The 25812-nt window shown below is 39.1% G+C and overlaps 1 protein-coding gene across 1 annotated transcript; it reads right to left on the bottom strand.

Annotated features, from left to right (window-relative positions):
* On the bottom strand, positions 1-25812 carry phf19 (PHD finger protein 19). Its single transcript, XM_088940764.1, has 14 exons — positions 25624-25812; positions 24892-24973; positions 22890-22985; positions 21587-21681; positions 20575-20723; positions 19009-19104; positions 17715-17783; positions 15777-15897; positions 15104-15171; positions 14509-14658; positions 13159-13240; positions 11713-11798; positions 7430-7525; positions 1-334 (listed from the first exon to the last, which is right to left on the bottom strand). The coding sequence occupies exons 1-14, from the start codon at positions 25810-25812 to the stop codon at positions 1-3; spliced, it is 1713 nt and encodes a 570-aa protein (XP_088796890.1).

The raw sequence follows: 25812 nt of genomic DNA on the forward strand, positions 1-25812 counted from the left end.
TCAGTAAGGCGTGGTGCCCTCCCACTCCACCAGATACTGAACCTTGCCCTCTGGGGTGACCCTGCGTGCCAGCACCTGGTACTTCTCCCCACAGGTCAAGCGCCCCGCTGCCCCGAAGTAGCTGGTGATGGAGGACTTGAGGTGGGAGAGCGAGGAGTCGTCCTCACTGATGCTCTCGAAGGTGTGGCTGTCGATGCCGTTGTCCAGGGGCTCGGGCGACTCAACGGCGTCAAAGGCACTCGGGCTGCTATAGCTCTCTGTCACCGGCCTCCGGGATGGCAAGAGGGCGTAGCTGGAGGTCCGCAGCTTCCTCTTCCTGCTGCCCACGTTTTTTCTACAAGACAATTAAACAGCACTGTGTGTGCGGCCTTGTGGGACACTGGAGCACAATCATGGACTGGGAACAGTCATAGCAAAGAAAGGCAGGAGAAGGGAAGAGAGAAAGTGCTTACTATGCAGCCAAAAAGTTCATCTCTGATTTCCTCCAAGGAAGGACATACCAGTACATAGTCAAGGAGGGAGCTGGGGGTTATTATAGTGGTCAACCTTCCCCTTTTTTTCCATTTCTGAGCAAAATCTGATTGGGCAAGAATGCAGATATCTTTGAGAGGACTACACTCTCTATGATGTTATATAATTAAAAGAGAATCGATTGGGCAGGCTGGACTCGATAAGGTCTTTATCACACTAGGCTTCAGTTGTCGTATAATTTCACCATGATCTGGGGTCCTTTTGCGGGAAACCTGGAAGCAGCCCAGACGCAGGAGATTTTGTGGGGTGGGGGAAATGTTTTGTTCCGAAAAACATAATTTACCAAAATAATTAAAACCACTATATTGACTACATCACTATGATTTTTGTTCTGCTAATGACGTTCCACATCTTTTTAAAAGCACTGAATGTGTTAAAATGCTGGGTGTTAAATCACAGTGCAAACTGATCGATGTAGTTGTGCAAATTCAAATACCATGAAGTTCTCAGACGTTTAAGTTGGAGTTTAAATGTGTGAAACAGTATTGTGGAAGAGAAATATGCACAAGAATCAATTATTTTTTAGCTAAAATAACTAAAAGTAGTTCAAATGTGCTGTAGACCAACCTATTGTTTCCCAAAGAACCATGACTCCCACTTCCTCTCCCAATAATCTCTGATATTTTGGCCACCAATATCTGCACATTGTTGAGAGGACTTTCCTCCAGCCACCTACTGTACAACTGCTCCCCTTACAGAAGCCAACTTTGACCAGCTTGCCATGGTGAAAGATTGAGCAACACAGCTGATGAATTCACTGCTGTCAGCAGCACTTTAATAATGCCCACAGACTGACATCCTGTCTGTGAACAGGACAGGGAGAGAAGGTGGGCTCTGTTGTAGACTCTGTGAGTCAACCTTGAATGTGCCATCAAAATTGCCCTTCTTAAAATGTTTCACACAGAAACAAAAATAAAGTGAGGTAATAACTAAAACTTGGTATAGGTATACCATATTCTTTCTTATGATATTGTATTTTAAGAGACAGCCAACATGGATTTGAAAGGGGACACAGTGTTTAACTAGCTTACTAGAATTCTTTACGCAAGTACAAGGATACAGTAGTCGATAACACTAAAGCATTCCACGATGGCATACTGAGATGTCCAGCAGGCTTTTGATTAGGTCTGTAACAAAACGTTGTCAAATTAAAAGCTGCACTGAGAACTAGAACCAGCACATCATTGTAAGGGGAACCTTCCTTTTTTGGGTAGATGAAAGCATTGGTGTTGTAGGGACTGATTTTAGGCTTGTTGCTCTTTCCAATCTGTATCAATTATTTAGACTGTAGTGTGCTTAATTAATTAATGAAACTTGCATATGAAATATGCATAAACAAAGAGGGAGCAGCCAACCTAGAAACATTAGCAAGGGAAGTACCTGTATAAGAAGACTCAAACATAATCCTGGACTGGACACACTTTTAGCAACATTTAGGGCTAATATGTGCAAAGTGGATCCCCTGCAACTCTGTATTGGAGGTTAGAAAAATGCATAGATGGAGAGAAGAGGAAGCATATAGAAATACACCATACTTATACCATATCACATGAGGAACTGCAAGTCTCGGGGAGCTACTGTATGCATGAAAGAGATGTACATGTGTAGGTATGTTCCTCCATCAAGGCAATGTAGAAGAAGAATAATAAAAGCAAACAGAATGACATATAGCAATAAGAGTATATAGAACACTAGTAAGTACTGTATACTAAAGTATGAAAGTTATGCTCAAGCGTCACAACACATTAGTAAGACCTAATTTAGAATATTGTGGTCACTTTTGCTTGCCCTACCACAGAGAGGATATTAATGCCTCAGAAAGAGCTTAAAGAAGAGCAACAAGAGTGATTCATAGTTTAAGGGCATTGTCATATACTGTCACATTAAAGAAGATAAATCTTTTCCATCTAGAACAAGACACAAAGGCACAGAACCACAACTGAAAGCTTAAAGGAAATACATTTAAAATAAAGAATAGGAAACTGTTCTTTATGGAAAGAGTTTTGGGTGTGTGGGACAGGCTTTTCAGCCATGTGGCTGGAAACGAAAATATGAAGACTACTCACTCATTTCTTGAGTCTTCTTTGAAAACCCCTTTCCAGGCTGGAGACAGACTGAAAAGTGGGTACAGAATTCTGGTAGGTCTAACTTTTAGTTGTTGATTAACTAGGTACTTCCCAAATTGATTTTAAAGATCAAATACAGTAACTTTCCAAAGAAATTCTGACAAGTGTAGCTGCTCCCTTCTTAATAACGAGAAAGTGATAGTGAGTATCAATGCAAAGTGAATTAAACAAAGTCCTGCTGACAATATCTTTTCTCCTGGTACCTCTGACTAGACTTCCAGGAATATGGGATTAAGTGATCAATATCTTTATTACTTGGTCATTGTTCATGCTGCATACTTTATTATTACGTTTTGCATCTTATGGTCCTAAATTTAGTCCCCGATTATGAGCACATAATTTGCTTTACATGCGGCAACATTTTCTTCATTTCATCCGGCCTGTCCCGATAGTCTCTCAGCTGTCAAACACTTGAGGCAGATGCATTTCTACATGCATCAAAACTGCAAGACATGTTATTTTGTAGAATAGCCAGAGTACACATCACATAACAATTATAATTGTCATGTCCTGTAGATAGTCTTATTCAACAATTAATGGTGGAACAATGGATTCTTGTGTATCTTCACATAACTACCTTTAATAAAGAAATGTATGCAGTTGAGAGATTTGCCACACAATGTCACAAACGATTAATATTCTGCATTCACTGATGTGATAGGCTTCTTAGCAGTAGTGAAGTCAAAGGACTCTACCTTCTCTTACTATATCCTGTTTAAATACACAGCTAACAGAAAAACATCAGGATCCTTAATGAATGTCAACATTTACAGCACCTCTGAAAGTTATTTAATTACACAACATTCTAGTCATCTTGTAAAACACAATAAGATTTAGGAGCTCTTTAGGGATTTGGAATGTACGACACCATACAGAAATAATACATTCATATTTATTTAATATTTATTAGTTTTTATCAGCCTTCTCATTTTAAATACTCTTAGGTCCTGGGATTGAATTCAGTCTGGAATTTGCATGTTTTCCCTGTTTTTTCCCCAGTTACTCTAGTTCTCTCCCACAGTTAAAAGCTGGATAGTTAAACACTCTGCTAGATCTCGATAAATTCTGCACTGGGCTTCCACAATTTGGTCTTCATCAAGTTCCTTTCAGTTCGATTAATGAAGTAATTTCTCACCTTCTTTGCTGTCTACTGCATTTCGAGGGGTCCTTTACTATATGTAAAAAAGCATCTGGGGACTCTTTGGGTATGAAAGCACAATACGAATACAAGGCATTCTTACTATTATTTTTTCACTGTGGTTGATTTGGTTTAAATTGTTTAATTTACCATCCACAAGATGGCACTGTGGTTTACTTTTTTTCTTTGTCTCTAAGCATAGCTGCTTTACTTTTGCAGCCATTTAAGTTAAACCAAAATTGGGATTTAAAAAAAAATAATTAACACAACCGTTCCAAAAAAAACTTTTGCTATTTTATTTCTATTCCACTGAGTGTCATTTTCTAGGGACTGCAAGCTACAATCCTGTGGGTAAATCTCTCAGGGTACACCAGAAGGCAAGAAACTCACAGTGGGGTATTGTTCACAAGAGATAAAGGAATAAACTATGCAAATTCGCCCGTGTTCATTTTTTCTAATTTGGGAAATCCGAGATTGAGATAAATCATACCAGGGCTCAGCTTCTTCAATCTGCTAGACCTCTGTTGAGCTCTAGGGAACTGTCTACCAAACTCCTCAGCGATGTGCTGTCCCTTGGAAACTTCACTTTTATAAAAGAAAGTTACCAGTGCTCATGAACTGCATGAATAATTAGGCAGCTATCTGAGTCTTAAAAAACAATGAAGGCAAAAATCAAAATTATAGAAAGGCTCAGATAGTGAAGGTGCTTGTTCAGAGTGCAGAATGGGCACTTTGGCTCAGAGGTTGCTGTTCCCAGTCTGGCTCATGTCACTAGTCAACTGCAATGTGATTCCCCGGTCACAGCTGGCTGGTGGCACGACCCAAGCTTGAACTAGCAATGAGACTTTAATTAAAGGTTAAGTAGGCTTCCCTGGTCTGCGATGATTAGCAGAATCTGACCAATCCAAGATCACTGAGATAACTGCAGCTGAAAAACAACGTACCCATCAGATCATGCAATCATTATTCTTTTAAACTTTAAATACTTGCCAGACCGTCCTTGTGACTTAAAGGTGAGAGCAATCATATGGAAAAGGCTGACATTATACTTAGAGGTCAGCTCCTCATTTCTGGGAACACAGTCAAGCCTGCCAATACAGAGCAACAGCAAAAAATGTAGGATCACCTGTGTTCTGGTCTGAGCCGTCTCAGCGAGAGGACATTTTGTACAAGCTTTGACAAGAGGAAAGGTGATGCAAATCTGATGCAGATGTCTCCGAAAGGTTATTCTGGGTTATAGTTGTTAAAATGCTTTAAAACCACAATCTAAAATGCCCTTTTTTTTGCTGATAGGACATGATAGAAATTTTCATACAAGTATTGATATTTAAAATTTTGTCCATTGGGTACAGGGCTGTAATTTAAAAGCCTGTTTTTTTTTTAATCAACATATAACCCAGCCTTTTCAACCGATCTAAACAAAGGTGAACAAAACTGCAAGTCAATAAATTCTGTACATTCTGCAGAGAATTCTGTATATTCTGTTGTTATCACTCTTCTTCTTCTGTAGCCAGTAATTCAAACTGCTGAAAGTTTCTTTTTTCTTCTTTTTTGTCCTGGAGTGGAAAGGGTAATTTATCATGTCCTACACCAACAGCACTTTGAAATATTACAGCTGAGCTATTAGTTCTCAAGATGAGACCTTAAAGGCTGTGAAAGTAGAACATGAGTCTAATTCTTTCCAGTAAGAAATACAATGTCTGGGTGTCGTGTTTCTACATTCAGGTTTGTTAACTTTAAGGAAACTGTATAACAGAACAGTAAAATGTCATAAAATAGCAGATGCTGGTAAACAGAGACTTGAAAATTAAACCAATTTGGCTACTGTTATTTTTGCATTTTCTCATAGGAACACATTAAGAGAAGAAAGTGAAATGTAGATTTACAGGTGACAACCACATCAACATAGAAAAATCCATGAATCACCTGCCATAGCTCAGTAATGTCAAGGTAGTTCACATCCTTTCCCTCCTTTATCCCACAAGTTAAAGGGTAACTGCAGCGCTATTTTCATATTTCTAGGCTAGAATGAATCAGCATTGATAAGTGCGTTTCAAACAGTAATAAAAGTAAAATGTACACAGTAACTTGTAAAACCTCCAATTTACATCACAAAATAGTCAAAGTTTCCAGGTACACACAGCACCATATTCTGTGATTCAGAACGAGGCAACAAAACGTCTGGTGACATGAAGTGACCATATTACACTGTAAACAAGCAGGTTTGTGGATACATCTCCTTTAATCCAACAGAATTGCTTTAGGTTAAAACGTGGTTTTACAGACAAATACTACTTACTCATTAACTCTGCACACAGATCATATTGGAACATTTCTGTGGTGAAATGTCTGCTGCTCAACCTGTACTTATTCACTCGTAAATCTCAGTACATCAGTCATTATGAAGACTTGTGAGCAGGAAGGGCCGCCTCACGTCACAATTAGTGGGAACTCAAATGCAAGTTTGCAACAACATGGCAACTTACAGCACTTTCACTTGTGCTTAATTCAAAATGTGTCAATTTTGTCTATGTCAATGAATTTATTTTGTGACCGAGATTTAATACCCAGTCTGGGATGCTGGGTCTGCAGTTCCCCTTTAACAGTTTAATTCCAGTTTATTCCACTCCAGCCATGTCTGTAGATTAGGCAATCCTGGAAGAAATCGTCTCTGACAGCTACTTCTGCCAGGTTTTCAGTCTGCTGGTTTATTGATTGCCTGCTTTAGAACGTGACATAATTAAAAAAACAAGGAGTTGAGGGGCTGATGAGGACGTCTCACACATACCTTTTATTTGGCATGTTTTAATGCAGAGCACCCTAGAGAAATGCTGGTTTAAACAGACTGGCTAACCTCTAGGACTTGCTTCAAGTTCAGTGTCAAAGCAAAATAAGAAATCCTGCTGCTGCTCTCTAGGACATTTGCTCCGTGACCTTTAAATTACTGTCACTTTAACACCCAATCTCTGGTGTCACAACTGCTTTGTTCCAGCTGATCTAAGCAATTGCCATTTATGTGTGTGTGCCGACTTCAATACGCTCCAGGGCTGCAGGCTGTTATGAAAGTTCAGTCACAGGGTGGCCGAAAGGAATATGTTCTGTCACTCTCAGGCCACCGCTGGCTGTAATAAACTCCTGGCAGGAGAGGACACCATGAGAAACACTGACTGATACACCAATCAATACTGCACAACACTGCCAATTGGTAGTGCAATGCTTTATTGCATTTCTCTATGAGTGATCTTGGTGCATAACAGCTGACAACTTTAAACAACCCCCACACCACTTTTTTAAAGGGATAGTCCTTGCACATGACAAAGAAACTGCATGAAAAACGTAAACTTCGTACACTCAAGCCACAGACGTAGAAAACAAATTCACAGTAACCATATACTTGATGAACAAATTACGAAGTGTGGCAAAACATCTGGATACCTTCTAGTCTATTTCTTCTTGGTGCACAACTGGTACAGGGGTGGCTGCCAACAGACTGGGTTTTTATTTCATTGCTAAGATATGAAATAATTAAAAACTTAACCCAGTCACTTAATCCTACAGAGCTAAATGGTTCTGAGGCCCTGCAACCACTATATATGCAGGCACAAAAGTTTGAAAAACAGCTCTCCAATCCTACCGGCACTCATAGGATACGCTTGTGGTAGCTGATCCAGATGTGCTTGCAGCATCTGTTGAGTCCAGGTCCAGGCTGAAGGTCTGTCCCGAACTCGTACTGAAAGGACATAATCACAGTCAGTGCTTCACCACAGGCAGTCTCATCCATCCTCCAATATTGGATAAGAAGCCTAAGCTTATTTTATACTTCACATTTTCATTTAAACTTCATTCCCATCCAACTGTTCTGAGACCAGCCTGCTGTCTCAAGCCCTCTCCACACTGGATGCATGCTGTCATTTTCATTTGTCGGATGGAAAAGCTGTCCATCAAGCTGACTGCACAGTGGAGGCGATAAAAACTCAGCAAAAAAAACTAGAAGGATGAAGGTATCATCTACCAGCTCCAACAGAGCTGATATAGATAGATGTAGACAGAAACAAAAACACAGGAAAGGTGATATTAACTATGATAAAGATGTGTACAAAACTGAGGAGGTTTTATAGGCTGATAGAGGAGCTTAATGTGGTTCTGGGTACTTCAGGATGTCAAATTGTTCGCATGCTGTTGAGTTAAACTTTAGGTTTATTGATGAGCACAGGTTTACCCAGGCTCTGAAATATGAATTATTTAACAAACCAACACTGGAGAGATTTGCAATTCATACATTTATTTATTAAATATTTATGTATATGATGTTTCCATCACGGACAGTGCATTTCTCGATAAAGAATAAAGAAAATGTAAAAACAAAAACACTGGTGGAGCACAAACTGCATTACACTGTTATACTTAACATAGCTTACAACTGAAGTACTTTTAGTAAAGAAATCTTGTTTACAAGTTACAAGTATGTAATTTTTAAATGATTGTTACTGTACCTCCTACAGTAGAAATTGTTTTTTAAGCATACACAAATAAAAGAACAATGACATCAAAACTCAAATCTGCATTTTTAATTTAGTACAACCAAATGTCTTTTAAGTTAAAAAAAATTATCCACAAGACCACACAGCGTCATTTGAATAAGCTGCAAGATACTTCTTATCTGTTTTCCACCACTAGTCAAAGTGATTTTAACTTGCTCATCCAATCAAACTTGTCCCTTCTGATGGACTGACCTTGTATGACAAGTAGGGATTCTGTGTGTGCAAGCTGCAACACAGAATGCACAGACCCGTGTTTGCAGTATGTGAGGTACTCATGGAAATATTCAGACAACAGACTGGACGCACTTCTTGCAGTCCTTTTGTTAAATGCCATTTTGCATCACTAAGGTTGCAGAACCCACTCCCCTGATATTTTTGAGGTCAGTCATCTCTTAAACATAGCTGGACTAAACTAAACACTTACCATGCTTGAAAAGCCCACCCAATTTGTTTTTCAATCTGACCCTTAGATTTGACCCTTGGCCCTAAACTTGATTCAGAAACTCTGTAACCGTTTTAGCAATGCTGATTTTTTTTATCTATGATGCTGATGTGCTGCACATTGTGAGTAAAATGATGAATCCCTGCATCGTCTCCAACAGCCCCAGGGAACCTTAGATTTAAAGTTGTGAATCACACATTAGAGATCGCCTGTCTGAAGCTCTGAATGAGAAAATGTGTTTTTTTTCTGATACAGTACTGGTGCCAACTACATTGAATGCATGTAATTACTAAAAAAGTGAAGTAATGCAAGATGGAGGGATATTCAATTACAAGCTTGTACTGGAAAGCAAAAAGTGATTTTTAATTTGACTTGCTTTCTTCAAAGCATAAAATCTGAATAAAAAACTGATCTCTAGTGTACAGTATGTACCATGTGGAATTAAATCATTTATCCTTCTTCTTTTGTTATACCAGATATTTACAAGCTCTGACAACACTTTAAATGTTTCCAGATTTTTGTTTCTTTTTGCTAAAAATGTGCTGGAAGGTCATACAGAGAAGAATTCTATCCTGGAAGGGGTCGCTATGTGTCAGCTACTCATAAACATCTCCATGCCAGTTAAAGATGTACTGTTTCTACAACCAGTGCAATGCAAATTATTTAAGAGGAAATGCATCACGAAGGGGAGATGCGAATGGAATTCACTTTCCTATTGCTGCAGGGCTCTAAAACGGCAGGAATTGAGCTTGTTGGTATAACTGTGGAAGGCTGATCCACAGATAACCTCCAAACCCCCCTCCCCCTCAACTCTGAATGTTTCTGCCTATGCTTCAATCTCTCAAATAAAGAAAATGTTATTGGTTTAATTTTCGAAAAGTAATGCACTCTGAATTAATTTATTATTCAAACTCAGCTGCTGGGGAAGGCCTTAACCTTTACAGAATGATGTAATTAAATGCCTTCACCTACCACATTGATAAAATATTTGAAACCACTTCAAGACCTTTAACAAGAGTATTTTCATAGGGAAAATCAATGCAAATTAAAGCAATTTTACTGCAAGCAATGATGATAAAATCTCTTGTATTCTAAGCATTGCAAGGGATAAGCAGTAATAAGTTTCTCTCTTTATATTTTGCAATAGAAGAAAACATCGAACACATACTGTATATACTGTAGCTACTGCTGTAAAATTATGTTAAATCATTTTCAGGAAAACAGTTGAGATAAAAAAATAAAGGACATAATGCTTGATGTAAGCACAATTATATTTCTGAAATGTAATGTTCAAGAAACAGCCATTGCTTCTGGCTTAGAAGTATTAGTACTGGCTTAGAAGACAATATGAACCTAGAAGTAGCCGGTCCATCCATTTTCTAACTGCTTTTTCCAGTTCAGGGTAGCGGGGGAGTTGGAGCCTATCCTAGCAAGTGTAAAAATAATTGGAGGAAATGTCAATTTATTTCTAAAACAATCAAGATTTTTTGAAGCGCTCTAATATCACGTTTTTTTTTGTTTCCCCATTCGGGAATTCCCTGACAGTTTTTGATCTCTTTGTTTCCCTTTGCACCTGTGTAAAAAATTGATTAAGATCAGTATTTTCTGAACTTGCTCACATCATCTCGTTAGCTTTAGACAAAAGAAGAGAAACTACGCAAACTGAGCAATAACAACACAATAAATAAGACATAAGAATCAAGGACTGAAATGGAATTTCTAAGAGGTTGCTGCTAGCTTTTAATACACTTTTATGTACAACAATCTGTGATTATGAAACATATTAACTCTAGAGGAAGAAGGAAAAACGTACTGGGGACTGAAGATTCCATTAGTTATGAAATAAACCCCCCAAAAAGGCCATAAAATGTTATAACACTTCCTTGAATCCTCATGTTAAAAGTACAATGAAAGCTGTGGTTGAGACCAAAAAGTTTAAAATCAACTAGTTACCTCAACTATTTCATTTCATGAAATATTTCACTTGAAAAATGATAAACTGATGTGTGAGCTGCTCCACCTTCACAAGGGGCTATTTGACTTCTTATGAAGCCCAGATGGGAGCGCTCCCTTCTGGGTTCGCAATAAAAGGGAGAAAGAAAAGTGTTCTAAGGGTATTTCTTGCTAGAGTAGTTTTATTTCCATCCAGTAAATTCAGGAAAAGGAACTACGCTGTGCATGAAGCTAGCACATTTAAGAAATTGCAGTTCTGCCGGAAAATTCTCTAAACAAAAGCAAGGAGATGCTGATTTTAATTCTTACGTACAAGCTTCGCACTGCATTTATCAAATCTGTAACACTGTCAGTTCCAAATACTGAATTTACTGTTCTTGCATTGTTATGTGCTTTATGAAAAAACAGATCAATGCAAGAAAAAGGGTACATTCCTTTCATACTGCTAATAGCAACAAACCTAAAATATACCTAATTTGATTGCAAGTGCTACTACTGTGCCCTTTTTCTTATGTATTATGTATGATGATGCAGTAGTTAGAATTGCTGCCTCACATAACTGGGGCCCTGGGTTCGAATCAGGACCTAAGGTGCTATGAGCACGGACTTTGTACATTCTACCCCAACTCACATGTACTCTATACACTGGTACATGTTCCTGGTATATTCCTGGTATACTGGTACCTATGTACATACTGGTAGGTTAATTGTCTTCTGGAATAATTGGCCCTGGTGTGAGCATGTGCTTGTCTGTGTCTGCCCTGTGATGGACTGACGTCCCAACCAGGGTGTATCCCGCCTTACACCCATTGCTTGCTGGGATGGGCTCCGGCTCCCCAGCGACCCTGAATTGGATAAAGCATTTAGAAAATGGATGGATGTATTAATGTCTGTGAATTTTACAACTGATATACTGATACAAGCAGCATGCATTCTGCAGTTTAAATAAAAAATATGGAATGCTATTTAGAGGCACATTACCTTTTCAAACTCTGTAGTTCATCCAAAGTGAAGTCAAATATACTGGCCATATGGTGGTTTGTTCTCCAGGTGGATGTTAGGTCATTCTGTAATGTGATTACAAGTATTATTAAAGCAACATGTATGGACAATATAGGTTTCTCCTGCCAAGACCACACAAATCTGTTTAAAGGACACAGCTGCATGAAAGTACTGCTAAATTATTTCTAGGAAAAAAAAATCTTTTAACTTTGATCTACTGCAGAGGACTAATAGAAGATAAGGGGGCAGAGGGTCCGGAGATTTGACAATAACATTCAGGTGGTAAAATGTGAGTGATTTTCCCCATTCTTCCAGAGCAGCAGCTTTAGATCTCAGGTTCAACCACCACAATGGTGCATTAAATTACTAGTCTTATAAGGAAGAGGCTCAATTCACCCTCCAGAATAGCACTCAGCACTCTGCAGTGACATGCAAACATCACTGGGCCAGAGGCTGGCAGGTGTACCAAATACAATAGAGAGGACAATTTAAGCAGAGAAAAATCAGGATACATGTGTGGGAATTTAGCCTCCCAGCGGAGCCATGGGGTCTTCAACAGCTACAAACAGTCAGGCTGTAAGTTCAATACACGGTGCAATAGACAAACCAGCCATTCTGACGATGAATATAATGAATTGAACCCAGGGCCCAGCGCTGAGAGGCAGCAATGCTGACCACTGTGCCACCATGCCGCCCCTCCATAGCTTATAAGTTCAACAAAATTCAGCTCATACAATATATATACCTACTGTACACTACAGTCTGAACCAGCAGTGAGTCCAAATGATTGAAACCCTTCCTATCACATCTCTAGTACTGCAGGTATTTTTGCTCTCCTGAGGTGGCCAGCGCCTGAAATCAATGCCCACCGGAAATCAAATTTCCCATGTTAGTGGATTAATAATGTTATCTAGACAATTAACAAATCTTTTGTAACACAATACTGCAATGGAATGGATTTCAAGATCCGATACTGGAATTCTTGTCCCTCTGTAGTGTCACGTCCAAAAGCGTGTGTGGTCAATAAGGTTACACGAAGAACAATGCCTTTCAGCTTCAATGATATTATTCACACCCTGGCAAGACTGCACAGAAGAAAAACCATATAGATCAAAAAGATACAAAACAGACAGCAAAAGACATTTCTAATGAAAAAATTGACATTAATAAGCATTGCACGTCTGCATATTTTTGGGAAACAAAGCTTAATCATTTGTAGTGTTTTGTTAGTCTCATTAAAAGACTTAATGTAAATAATCTGCAATTCATAATACAATTCAAAATATACAGGTCTGTTGCATCTGTTCTTTCCAGACAAGGGAGAAAAACACATCAGATCATGATATGGAACAGAAATCCGAGCAAATGAACAGGACACAAGACAAAACAGGACAAAGTGTTCAAGTGCTACAAGGCATGACTCACGTTTGGGATAGCATCCTCCAGCAACCACTTAGACCTCTTCTTTTTCATCCTTTTCTGGGGCTGAAATTCTGGGGGCAATGAGCTGCATCAAGAGGACAAAACAATGTTAGAAGTGGATTGTCAAAAACACAACGCGAAAACCTTTTAACAGCTCACAGAGATCATAGAATAGGCAAAACATCCCAAGGTAAAAGTGTTTTTTGCATGCTGATGAACTTAATAAGTGAATGCACTTGTATTCAAAACTTAATAATCAATGGAGACAGATGAGATACAGCTTGAAGTATATTCTGCCAATTACTCACACAATATTCTATGATGCTGCTCCTGTGTTACCATTATCCAAACAATTTGTTCTATGTGTTCTAAATCTTAATGGACTTCTTGCTCTGCTTCAATTCCATTGCATCAAAATAGTTTTATTAATAGCATAGTATTACTTGCATCTAACTACTTTCACAATATTTAAAACCTTAATTCCGTGACCAGGAAATATTCATTAAATGGGTTGTCTCTCTGTTGGAGATCCGACCCCTTAATAAATCGAATAGAACAAGCTCTGGAGAGCCAGTGGGTGACTCCATCTGTAATTACCTTTTCTCATAGGTTTAAACCCAGGCCACAACTCTATATAACAGAATAAGTCAAACTTAACAGTTGTTTTTTGTTCACTCCCTTCAGCACATGTTGTGAATATCTCTTGTGAAGGCTACGCAGAGTGCTGGATTTTTTTGCTGGCCTTAGAGTGAAGGAAATTATCATATATATATATAATTAAAAATGAGAAGCAAGTTCATTTGAAGGTACAGGGACAATATGACAGCAACAGGAAACCTATTTCAAGGCTCAAAGTATTATTTTTGCATGGATTAGAAGTCAATATTCATTTAACATTAATAGTCCATACTGAGAATGAATTGACTGGCTATTTGGTTAAAAAAATGCACAGAGAGAAATAAAATGTTTTCCCTCATTAGATGTAGGCTGAAGGCCACTAGGACTTCATTATGGCATGACACATTTTTCATTACTGAAGCAATGATAGATAAATGGAAAAGGAATATAAATATACAGTACCTATGCCAATATGCTAAAGTACTGAATCTCTTTCTTAGAGAAGAAAACTAAGGTCTTTTGACTTTTTCCATTAGAAGTTTAATTTCTCAGAATGCATCTTTGGCAAAGAGGATAGGAGATTTTTTAAATGTCTGAAATTTGTAAACCAATCCAATTCATCCTACATGTTCAACTAAAACTTGATGCTAACTAACGAACCAGCTGGTCTTTGTAGCAAAAAATGCAACATTCATCTTTATTCCGAAAACTTCAGAAATTTCCAACATAACACACCTGTTCCTGCCCCTCCCTCTCTTCCTTCCTTCCCTGCCCTCCGAGTTCTGTGCTCTCTCTGGGAACAGCTTGGAGGGAGGACTAGGAGGGACACGCGTTCTCAGACGGAAGATGCATTTCCTCTTTTTAATTTCCTTTCCACAAAGAAACCTGCACACAGTTGAGAATGAAAAAATCGATAACAGACAGCAACATTCATCAATTACTATTATCTTCAGAACTGCGTTAAGAGAATCGTGCTGTGCCCAGACAGACATTAGACAACGGGGAAATTTAGAAGGAGAGAAACTGTATTGTCTCAACACTCCCATCAAGGTCCCTCTCTGGCTGCACCGCTCTAAAAATAAAGTGTTCCAAATTAAATTGCACAAAAAACTATTTTGCATTTAATATCATTTATAAAAAATATTTTAAAAATTAAAAACTGCACAAAATACAGCCAATAAATTATTTCTGGGCTATCTTCACTTAGGTAAATTAAATACAGGTTCTGTTTGATTACTGGAGAACAGCCTAACCATGAAAGCAGTTTTTGCAGTATCAGCATACATAATCATTACAAAATCTTTTTGAGAAAAGAAGGAAGTTGTCTTACTTGCTTTTATAGTTATTGAGAGCATCCAGCACATACTGGCTTCTTTCTGTAACAGGAGTGTTGGCAAGCTGCATGAAAAAGAAACAGTGTATATATAAAAGCAGAAACAGTATTTTTTTCACACGGTAATATTTCAGGAAAGATTCTATTTCTAAAAAAATGGAGATAAAGCATAAATATGTGCAAAAATAGGTCTGGTGAGGACAAAGGGAGCAGGTTTGGTTTCTGTTCATTTCTGCAAAGCGAGGGCCATGATCTCTCTAAGAACAGCAGAACAAGTTAATTGTTGTTAATTCAACTTGGCAACTCCATTCGTTAGGCAAAGATTAAAAGGCCAACAGCCAATTTTCTAAACTCCCACTGCACTGAAATCCTGGCATCACTGTCGGCTGAGGGTGAAGGGGCTGCCAATATTATCAAGATGAACAACCAGAACTATTCTAGAGCATATTCTAGTAATAAAACACAATGAAGTGATGGATAACATTTTAAGACTTTTTGCAGGTTACAGAATGTGCAAATTTTTGTAACTTTAAAAATCAGCCCTTATCTACATATGCCTACATTTTTTTCACATTTATTGTCACTTTATTCCCACCTAATATTGAATTAATATTTTCCTTGCACTTGTCAATTACATCTTCTTATTTTGCTCACAAAAGAAGCAACTTACCTTTCCAAGCTGGAAGTGATCCCAGTTGTTACTAACAAAGTTGAGAATCTCCTCTAGCTCAAAGTACTTCTTTTTACTTTGCACTCCCAGATTGTACAGAGCAAGATGAACCACATCGACCCTGAAGGAACGCAAGGCCCTAAATGTCAGGGTGATCCTCAAGGTCCTATAGAGCACAAACTTACCTCCTTTGAGTTTCATGCACAGTAAGATTTACATACAAACAGTCTGTCTCTACATAACTATATCCATGCAACCTTTGTATTAACTTTACATTTTTAAAATCTCGTCCTTTGATGTGACATAAAACTGAGGTCCTGACTCTTTGTGGTCATTAAACATCCCAGGGCGTTTCTCGAAATGAGTATGGGTGTAACCCCAGCATCCTGACCAAATTTCCTATTGGCCCTTACCAATCATGGCCTGCTAATAATCCGCATCTTTGAACTGGCTTCATTACTCTGTTCTCCTCCCCACTGATAGCTGATGTGTGGTGAGTGTTTTGGCGCACTATGGCTGCCATCGTATCATCCAAGTGGATGCTGCACATTGGTGTCCAGAAAAGCACTATATAAGTGTAATTATTATTATTTTCATATGTTCATCTCATTTCAAATTTCAATTCAATATTCATAGCTTTTCCATAGACAGTTCTCATCTGAAATACAGTGGGCATCCACTAAAGATTAAGTGAAGCGTTCTGGAGACATTGCAATGACACTCTTAAAAGAAGGTGTTACAAAAGACATTTATAAATGCAATAATCTATTAATAGAGTGACAACCATGTTAATAACCAAGATTAGCTGCATATTAGTAAAAAATTTACCTTAAAGATAGGAATGAATGTGCTACTTTCTTTGCATTTACACTTTTATTTTTTGTTGTTCTGCAAGAACTGTGATTCTTTGCAGTTCAAAGATTGAAGCTAGGCCAACATTTCTGACCATTATCATGCCTGAATATACTCAACAAGTGAGGAGAAAAAAAGGAAAAAAACATTTAATCTGAAGCTAGCTAACTTTATCCTATAAATGCCATACCAAGCATTAAAAGGTTCATGAAAAAAGAAAGTAAAATTGACAGGCCTTAATAGTCCTGTCAAACTGTAACCATTGTCAAGGCAATTGGTGCTGCAATCTCCCCGTGTGTTTGATGTTAACATTGTGTGCAAGACTGTTCCATTTGCCTCAGTCAACAGGAGCTTGGTGTGAAAATCTCATACGCTGCAGATGAGTGAATGCACTCCTGCCCTTAATGTACAAAAAAACTACAGGGTGTTTGCCACTGTCAGCTCCAGTATTTCATTAACGCCAGATCTAGATCTCATGCCTGAAAAATTAGATGAGGGACGTGTCTGGAATATCCTTTGATACAAATTCATTCATGTATAAGACCTCCCCCTTGTGATTTTACTTTAAAAGTATCAGGAGAACCCAGTGAGTAACAGCTCCGAAACTAAGGAACTTTATCCCGAATTCCAAGGTATTGGTTCTTCTGATTTTTGCTCCAAACAAAGCACTCAATTAAGCAATTAATCCGTTCTCTTACTTAGATGTCTAAAGTATTTTTCTGAAAGTGTGGATTACTCAAAGTATTCACTTCATTACTGCCCCAGTTACTTGTAAAACACAACAGAGTCTGGTCAGAATAATCACAATTATGCAGTTCAATTATTAGACCAAGAAAGTAACGGAGTTCAGTTGGAACAAAAACCACAGGCTTCTCGGCTTTTCACAAATTCAATATGACCCCTCTGAACTAGACACTACTTTGAGTGCAAAACAGCACCCACACTTTATGCAATCACAGGTGAAAAAATAATTAAGACAGGTTATGAAAATGACTTCCCGCATAATCCGTCTGTAAATAATTATTACCTTAAATACTGATCTGAAAGTTAATTTCTGATTGCAGCAGTAAGATTAAACTTACTTACCATCTTAGGGCTAAGCGTTTGATATACTCCACTCCCTTATTGCACACAGCACAGATAAACAAATAGAATCTGTATAAAATAAAGAAAAGGTGCTGTTAAACATCTGAAGGGCTCAAATGATGATTTGTGAACACAATCTTTAATAACTCCAAAAGAAACACACGCATTAGAGCATTTCAAGATAAAAACCTGGCCTTGCACATATCACACTCCTGACATCCCCATCACAATTTCCATAACTACTGTATTTATTTCTTCAAAAGATGATGTTAGTCTAAACATTGCCCATGGGCCATGTTCATACAGTACAATTAACTAAAACATTTTAAATAATTCACGTCTTTTTTGATGCGTCAGAGTTGCCAATTTAGAGGATATATGCAGCTGTGTTTAAACTCATTAGAAAGGGAAGATTTAACATCTTTAGCAAATCACAACCTCTGGACAATTAGTGGAAAAAACATTTAACCTGTGCTCTTATTGAGATGAAATTAAACAGAAAAAAACAAGAATTTCAGAGCTGTATTCTTTTTTATCAAGGTTAATTAAAACAAACTCTTCTAAGGAAGACTATCCTTTACAATCACAATTAGTGAGCAATTAACTAGAAGATTTAAACGAGGGACACCTATGTGTATCGCACCCCAGCTGTGCTGCCGATCTGGGTCCAGCTTCACAGGGCCCTCATAAGAAAAACTGCTGTGAAATCACAGATCTGGTCAGACCAGAGCTCATCCTGGTGTCCCTGGCAGCTAGTGAATGAAGGAGTCCCCAGAAGGTTTATTACAAGGATTACACCCTGAAATGCTGCTCCCCATTTATACAGTTGGGTGGACTGGAGCACCAGGGGTAAAGTACTGTACATCAAGTGTACAACACAAGGGTAACACCAGGGACTTCAACCTACAACCCATAGGTTATGAGACCAGTGACTTGTCCACTACGTTATTCTGACCCAAATGTCATATATATCTTAAAAAATAGCTCCTTATCCCCTTTCCTGAACATGGCTTGTGCAAACTGAGTGAAGGCCAAAGTAATCACGTTGCTAACCATTTGAAAGTTAATACAGCATTGACAAAATTAATTGTAAATTTAATGAGACACTTTAATTCTGCTGCAAATCAACAACCAAGTTAAATTCCTAGAGGAAACATTAAACAACATTAAAAAAACTGAGAAAACCTGCTTCTGATTCACCTCCTTTCCTTATAGCTATCTTAAAAAAACACATTCCAACAGCTAAGCAGACTGGAGGTCTTTATCCCAACAGGACTCATTTTTCACCACGCACCTGTCTCCAAACATCATGGACTCATGCAGGCACTGCACGCAGGCTTCATGAAACCACTGATGACACCTGAAGCATTGCAGCATCTTAAGGTACCATCTGGGAAAGGAAATTTGACAAAAAAAGATTAGCTTTAAATTATGAAATGCCTTCTGTGACCAACTGATCTTGAAAGATAACAGGAAGGCCGACACCTTAATTTAATTAGCATGGTATCATTTATTTTGTACATTCAGCAAATGCTTTACTGCTGTATGGCCATTGCTGAGAAGAATACAGCAAATCATGGCTTTCAGTACAATGGCAGACGTGCCCAGCCTGCCTGGGGCTGGTTTCATAAGGCTGAAAATGTGAAATAGCTGGGAATCAAGAAGAGACAGCGAGGGGCATGTCTTATTTATGCTCAGGTGTTGAAACAAACACCCCTTACAAGAAAAAAACAATGAATCCCCGTCTATCAAAACAGGCAAACTTTAAAAAAACAAGTCAGTCAGTACAAATACTACAATTGAAAAACATAGAGTGCATTTCAGATGATCTTTAGCAAAATATTTCATCTGTGAGGTTTACGAGATGCTGAACATTGACTACTTATTCTGACATGAGATGAAAAATGGGAAGAATGCTCCAGTGTTTTTTTTCTCCTGCTCTTTATGCACATTTTGAGCAACTGACTGCTTACAGTTCCATTTTACTGCAAGTCAAGTTTCTTTTAAAGCAAAAGAGATTTTCCTCTGTGAGGTGAGTAGAGGTAGGGAAATGTCAGGACGTTCTGCCCACCCTGTTTACTCCCACCCAGCTGGAATAAACAGATAAACAACTTTAGGCTCATCAAGCCAAGTGATGGCTCAAGCAGGAAATAGCTGATCAAATAGGTTTCAGGCAGGAAATTCTTTTTTTTCCCTCCAATATACAGTACAGTGGGCAACGTGTGCCTATCTGCCCCCTCCCAGCCTCTTTGCAGAGCCTGCAGGACACAACTAACACATCCCTCAGAGGAGCCGGCCACATCAAAAGGCTGGTGTTTTGCTGCAGAGGGCTTGAATGCGGCTGGGGATTCTGGAAAGTGTTAACACCTACAACACAGAGCATTACACGCACGTGTCCTCAACCTTCACTTTTCCTCTTCGATATCCCTCAACACATCACCAGAAGGACAGAAGAGCAGGAAAGGTGCTGACTCCCAGGACACACTTGGTTCAAGCCCTGGCACTGCCACATGCAGCATACTTAACAACCTTGTCCTCTGTCCTTGGATAAAAGAGTAAAATACATTTCTCTTGGGGGAGCTTATTTAGTAGCAATAAAGCCCATTATAAACACCTGCATTTTCCTTAATAGACTTGACTACTTAAGAGGGCTAAAAGCAGTTTTTGCCCAATACCAGCTAAGCTGGGCCTTAACAGCACACAGTAACAGCCTTGGGTCAGCATCTGCAATGTCTATGTGGTCAGCTGGAAGTAGAAATTTTATATGATACATTAAAAAACAGCTGCCAATTACCAATTGGCACAAGCAGAATCTGCTTCCAAAAGGACAACATAAATACTATAATTATTATTAACTTACTCTCCAGGCCCCCCACAGTAGCAGTAACATTGCTGTTGGTTGGTTCTGTGGAGGGAGTCCCACTCTAGCTCATCTGGGTTGTACGTCAGCACTTGTTTCATTGCCTGCAGTGCTTTCGCAATGGGGCCTTTCTTCAATGCCCCACCTTTCTGCAGAACAAGAGAAAAGCGTGCTGTCAATATGCAATGGCTTCAGGAACCGGCGAATGATCATCAACGTCTTTTCAACAAACAGTTTCAGGAGACTACCCAGAAGTCCATCTGGGGTGACTAACTTGAGCAAAATACTTGCTATAACCCCTGAGAGACAGGAGAAGCCCAATGGATAATGTCCTCTTTCTTCATAAAAAGAGCACCAGGTGTATACATCTAGATTGACATTTTCATCTTCACAAGAAGGAAGGAACCAATTGACAAAGCAGAAATCTTTTACAAAGAGGAATAATTCCTCTTTAAGATGTTTGCATTCTGTCTGTAAAATTCTGCCTGAGCATAGTATGAAAGATAAGATCACTTTATTAGCCATATACAGTTTCTTGCATTAGGAATATTTGTCTTTTCACATAACCCAGCTTGCTCTCAATGAGACACACAGACAGGGAGAGAAGCTTGAGGTCAGAGCACAGGGTCAGCCATTAATACGGAGCCCCTGGAGCAGTTGGGGTTAAGGGCCTCGCTCAGGGGCCCAACGGAGCAGGATTCCTCTGCCGGCCACCTTCCAGCCACAGGCGCAGATCCTGAGCCACAGAGCCACCGCTCCACCACTTCAGTTCAGAAAGAATTCTGAACTACAAAATGGTTTTTATGTCATATACCCCTTTTGTGTTTTATTTGAACAACCAATCAAGCAATGAAAACCAAACATAAGGAACACCTTTCACTGAAATTACAGGGTTATGAAAAAGAAAAAGCCATTAACCTTTTTCCATTTTAATTTTTCTTATTCTCCTCATCTTCATTCAGAGAGGCTGAAAACCCATAGACCGCCTGTCTCATCTCTGTATTTCACTCACCCTCACCGCTAAGGCAAAAATGCACCTCCTGCAAAACCAGGGTGACACATCCAAAGTGCTTTCCACCTGGGGAAGATGACACTGTTGGTGATAACCTGGCAAAGCAATGAAGACCAAGAAAGAAGATTAGCTCTAACATCAACAAATAAGTCCGCAATCTGCTGCCTGCTTAATAGCTTCTAACTAAGTCAGTCCCAAGAGGCTGAATACTTTCTCCTCGGCTTCATTCAGTCACTCAGCAAGACCAGCTTTATGAAAATTAATTATAACCATCAAAGAATCATCTGAGCCCATTTTTCTTTATTTACTATCTTCTCTGCTGGGAATGCACAATGATGAAAACGAGAGACTCGTATGGTTTCCCAGCATACATAAAAAGAAAAAATATATATTAATGCAGTGCGGGTGGTACTGTGCTATGAACACACATAACAGAAGTCTTACAATTTTTGACTTGCTGTCAAAAAACAAACACTTCAAAATCAAAACAATGATAATTTTTGCATCTGACTAACCCTAAAGGTCTTTTTAAAGTAAAAGCAGTAAACAGTTTTTTCTTTGTTAATTTTACAGGCCTGGGCTTATAAACGTGTCCCATGACCCTGAACTGGATTAAAGGGGTTAAAAAATGGATGGTATAATATACTAAATTTATAACAAATTAATCTTACAAATTGACCTCAGAAAAACTTTGTACTGTCTGTGTGGGTTACAATGATTTAATATGGCATTTTCAGCACTTTATCGTCTTGTTTTCCAGTAACAGAGTGCATCACAATCACCCTGTTTAAACAGCTTCCACTTGAAACAGGGTATCACTGAATCATAATGGGGAAATAGCCAATTTTATCAAGTGCATGGCTCTGGTATATTAAAAAAGGGCTTTAATGTCTGTAGCTAGTAATATACAAAATAGTCTCAAATGTCCTCCCTTCTGTGCTTGAATACCCTTTTCCAACAGCACAGACCAATCCTGATGACAAATTTGAGGTCTCTGTTTAGAAAATTCAACTGCATCATGTTGCAAATTTGCAATCAATACAGGTGCTTCAAACTGATGAATCATCAAGCACAGTTTGTGAATAAGGTGCACTGACTAAGCATCTGTGATTTGCTCTTATTCATAAAAGCAAAAATTGCCTCCTATCCCACCTTGGATAAATCTAAGATGTCTTTCTAAATCTGAAACTGCCATATTAGACAGCAGAAAGCAGGTGGTGTAATAAAGAAACTGAATATTTAATCAGGTCCCTTCAGGGAATGTGAGGAGATGGGGAAATACATGTCATTTCCATTTACTCACCTATTCCACATTTGCCACATATGAGGATTTCATTGTCTGACACCAGTGCCAGTCCAGAGCACACACTACACTTGGGCTCCTCCCCTGGAACCCCAGCTGTGAACAAGTGCAAGCAGAGAGGCAATCAAGAAAGAACAAAACCTTTGAACAATGCTACAGCACTTAAAACTGCACTAAACACCACACCAAGTATCTGCAAAACAGACCTTCACCATAAAACCTTCAGTGGCAATTTGCAAACCTTGCCGAAAGCACCACCTGCTGACGTGAAAGATGTATGGTGTCTCGATGTCTTTGTATAAGGTGAAATGCTCATGGCAGGTCACTTACGCACCCTTTCTTAAAATGCATGTATCCATGGCTGTTGTGGTCTGTACACATAGTTTTAGGTCACGATTGGTGTAAAAGTTGGCTTAAAAGATTCAGTTTTATAACAGAGTTAAGGTTATATGGGAGACTCCTGGGAAAGCTAAGGTTGCTGCTGGAAGAGGTGTTAGTGAGACCAGCAGGGGGCGCTCACCCTGTGGTCTGTATGGGTCCTAATGATGTGGTCATTAAAAATTCCAGGTCTTTCTCAAAAAGAGTAGGGGTGTTACCCCGGCATCCTGGCCAAATTTCCCTGTGGTCTTTACAATCATGGCCTCCTAATAATCCCCGTCACTAAACTGGCTTCATCACTCTGTTCTGCTCCACACTGAGAGCTGATGTGTGGCAAGTGTACAATATTGATGCAATATGGCTACTGTTGCATCAGTTGGGGGCTACATGTTAGTGGTGGAGGGGGAGTCCCCATTACCTGTAAGGCGCTTTGAATTGAATAATTAGGAAAGGAACTATCAGGTTAGGTTCTATACGGAACAGGCTAATGTACAGCCCACCTACAGACAACACACAGGTCTCTGTCCCTTGACTACAGCCAACCGCCCAGTGTAGGACGGTGCTCTCAACTCTGTGGCAACAAAACAGCAACAAACGACATTCCATCCTGTTTCAGTGTGCATCTGAAATGGACGGCATTTGCTTTTTACAAAGGATGTTCTTTCACCTTTCTAAAACAGTGTGTTGCTTATACAGTAACTGTTTTAAAATCCTAGTTGTTACAAACTGTGGTGTCTGATGTGACCTGCAATGTAAAATACAGTAAATGCTGGACAAAGACGGAAATGAAGTATCATATTTTCAAAGAGCTAGTGTGAGCTCATGCATTTATGTATACTGCTGGATTTTAGACAAGAAAAGTACTGACACATAAGGTGCTGACAGAAATAAAATGTCGGAAACTTTGTTCTGTAGCATTTCATTTGTGAAAGATTTATGGCCTGTCAGACTACATTACTTGTAAACATGAATACATTTCTGAAGCTGTGTTGTGTACCAGGATTATATAAACATGAGTTGAGAGGGAAACATGACTAAAAATTTTTTTTTTTGCCAAAAAAACAAATAATTAGCTTTCACGTATTAAAGGACTCTCCTGTTTCCTTATTGAAGCAAGACTTGGACCATGCTTACAGAATGGTTACAGAAGCATATAGCCTTATTTCCAATGTTTATTCCTAAGGGTAAATACTGTTGGGTTTCCTTAATTTTCTGCTGTAACCTGAACAGCTTGTTGTCTTGAGATTCTTTCCCCTGTACACCAAGGGGCCCACTATTCATGGGGCGACATTAGAATTAATGACTGATTTGAATGACACTGTGGCCAGAGAGCTAACAACCAAACCATGCTAAGTCTTCTTTTCAGGGTGATTACTACTGTTTACAAGACAACGGGTGGGCAACATTCCTCATTGCATTCACCAAAAGGTTTGACTAACGCCACATAAAATGCCAGTTTTCTACTAGAAATGACCATGCAATGTGCATTAATATAATACGATGGCTTACATTTCATTTACAGGACAGCAGGACAGCTGGCATTCTGTGGTGTCTGCAGATGAACAACTCTCTTCTCTTCTAACTCATACTCTGTTATGGAGTTTAATTAGTACCATCAACTCACCATGCTGAATGTCCTTAAATAAAACCCAGAATTTGGAGTTATCCTCAAAGGTGACAAAGCAGCTCTGCTTGGAAGTGCTTACCTACAAGTACATAACACAAATGTGAAAAAAGAGAGAAAAAATCAATTAAAAAAAAAGATTAACTTCAGAGGTCTGTGAAAACATTTAAATTCTTCAGCTCCAGGAGCCAGTTTCTTCATGTGCGAGCAAGCCTGTAGGTGAAGTTACTGTAGGCAGATTGAGAGCAGTTTTCAGCTGTTTGAGAATACTGATGTTCCACCTCTTCTTGGGCATTAAAGTGTCAGCAATGCAAGAGATCTGCTCCCCAGACAGATAATCTGCTCTCCTAAATCCAGTCCTTACAAAGGCATAATAGCCATCATTAAAGAAGCCAATGTACATAACACTAGCCATCTTTACACTGTAACTTGTGTAGCTATAGTCTAACGTAGGTAGGACATTGACAGTATAACAATGGTTTCACCCTAATCAAAAACATAAATTTGAGGCATAACCTTGAAGGGCTGAGATTTGATAAAACAGGCGACACAAATTCCATGTGTTACTGGTCGTTTTCTTTAGACCTCCAGCTTCAGAAACGATACAGAAACATGCCTGGACCCACAGAATTCTGCAGTGGCAGACATCATTACAAACCACTGCTCGAGCCGAAGATGGAGGAACTGCTAAATGAAGAGCGTGTATGGCAAGTTAAAGAGGAGGTCACTCACTCTCTGAATCTTTCCTAGGTAATACAGCCCGTCTGACCACCGGCACAACACATACTGCCCTTCCGACAGACTGCTCTCCATGTCCGTGCAGTTTTTTCCTTGCTTCTGAGGGGATCTCTTGGGCTCCAGCTGTTCATGGCTCTTGGTGCTATAGATACCCCTGTAGGGCTCCAGCATGCCGCTCTCCAT

Source organism: Atractosteus spatula, chromosome 23 (assembly GCF_055471065.1).
Source record: "Atractosteus spatula isolate fAtrSpa1 chromosome 23, fAtrSpa1.hap1, whole genome shotgun sequence".
Classification (NCBI taxonomy): domain Eukaryota; kingdom Metazoa; phylum Chordata; class Actinopteri; order Semionotiformes; family Lepisosteidae; genus Atractosteus; species Atractosteus spatula.

Excerpts from the sequence above, each read along its gene's own strand:
- phf19 (XM_088940764.1), bottom strand. The coding sequence starts at position 25,812 with ATGGAGAGCGGCATGCTGGAGCCCTACAGGGGTATCTATAGCACCAAG. Across the intron at positions 24,974-25,623 it reads ACCTAGGAAAGATTCAGAGA|GTAAGCACTTCCAAGCAGAG; the intron begins GTGAGTGACCTC and ends ATGTACTTGTAG. Across the intron at positions 15,898-17,714 it reads AAACGCTTAGCCCTAAGATG|GGTCGATGTGGTTCATCTTG; the intron begins GTAAGTAAGTTT and ends GCGTTCCTTCAG.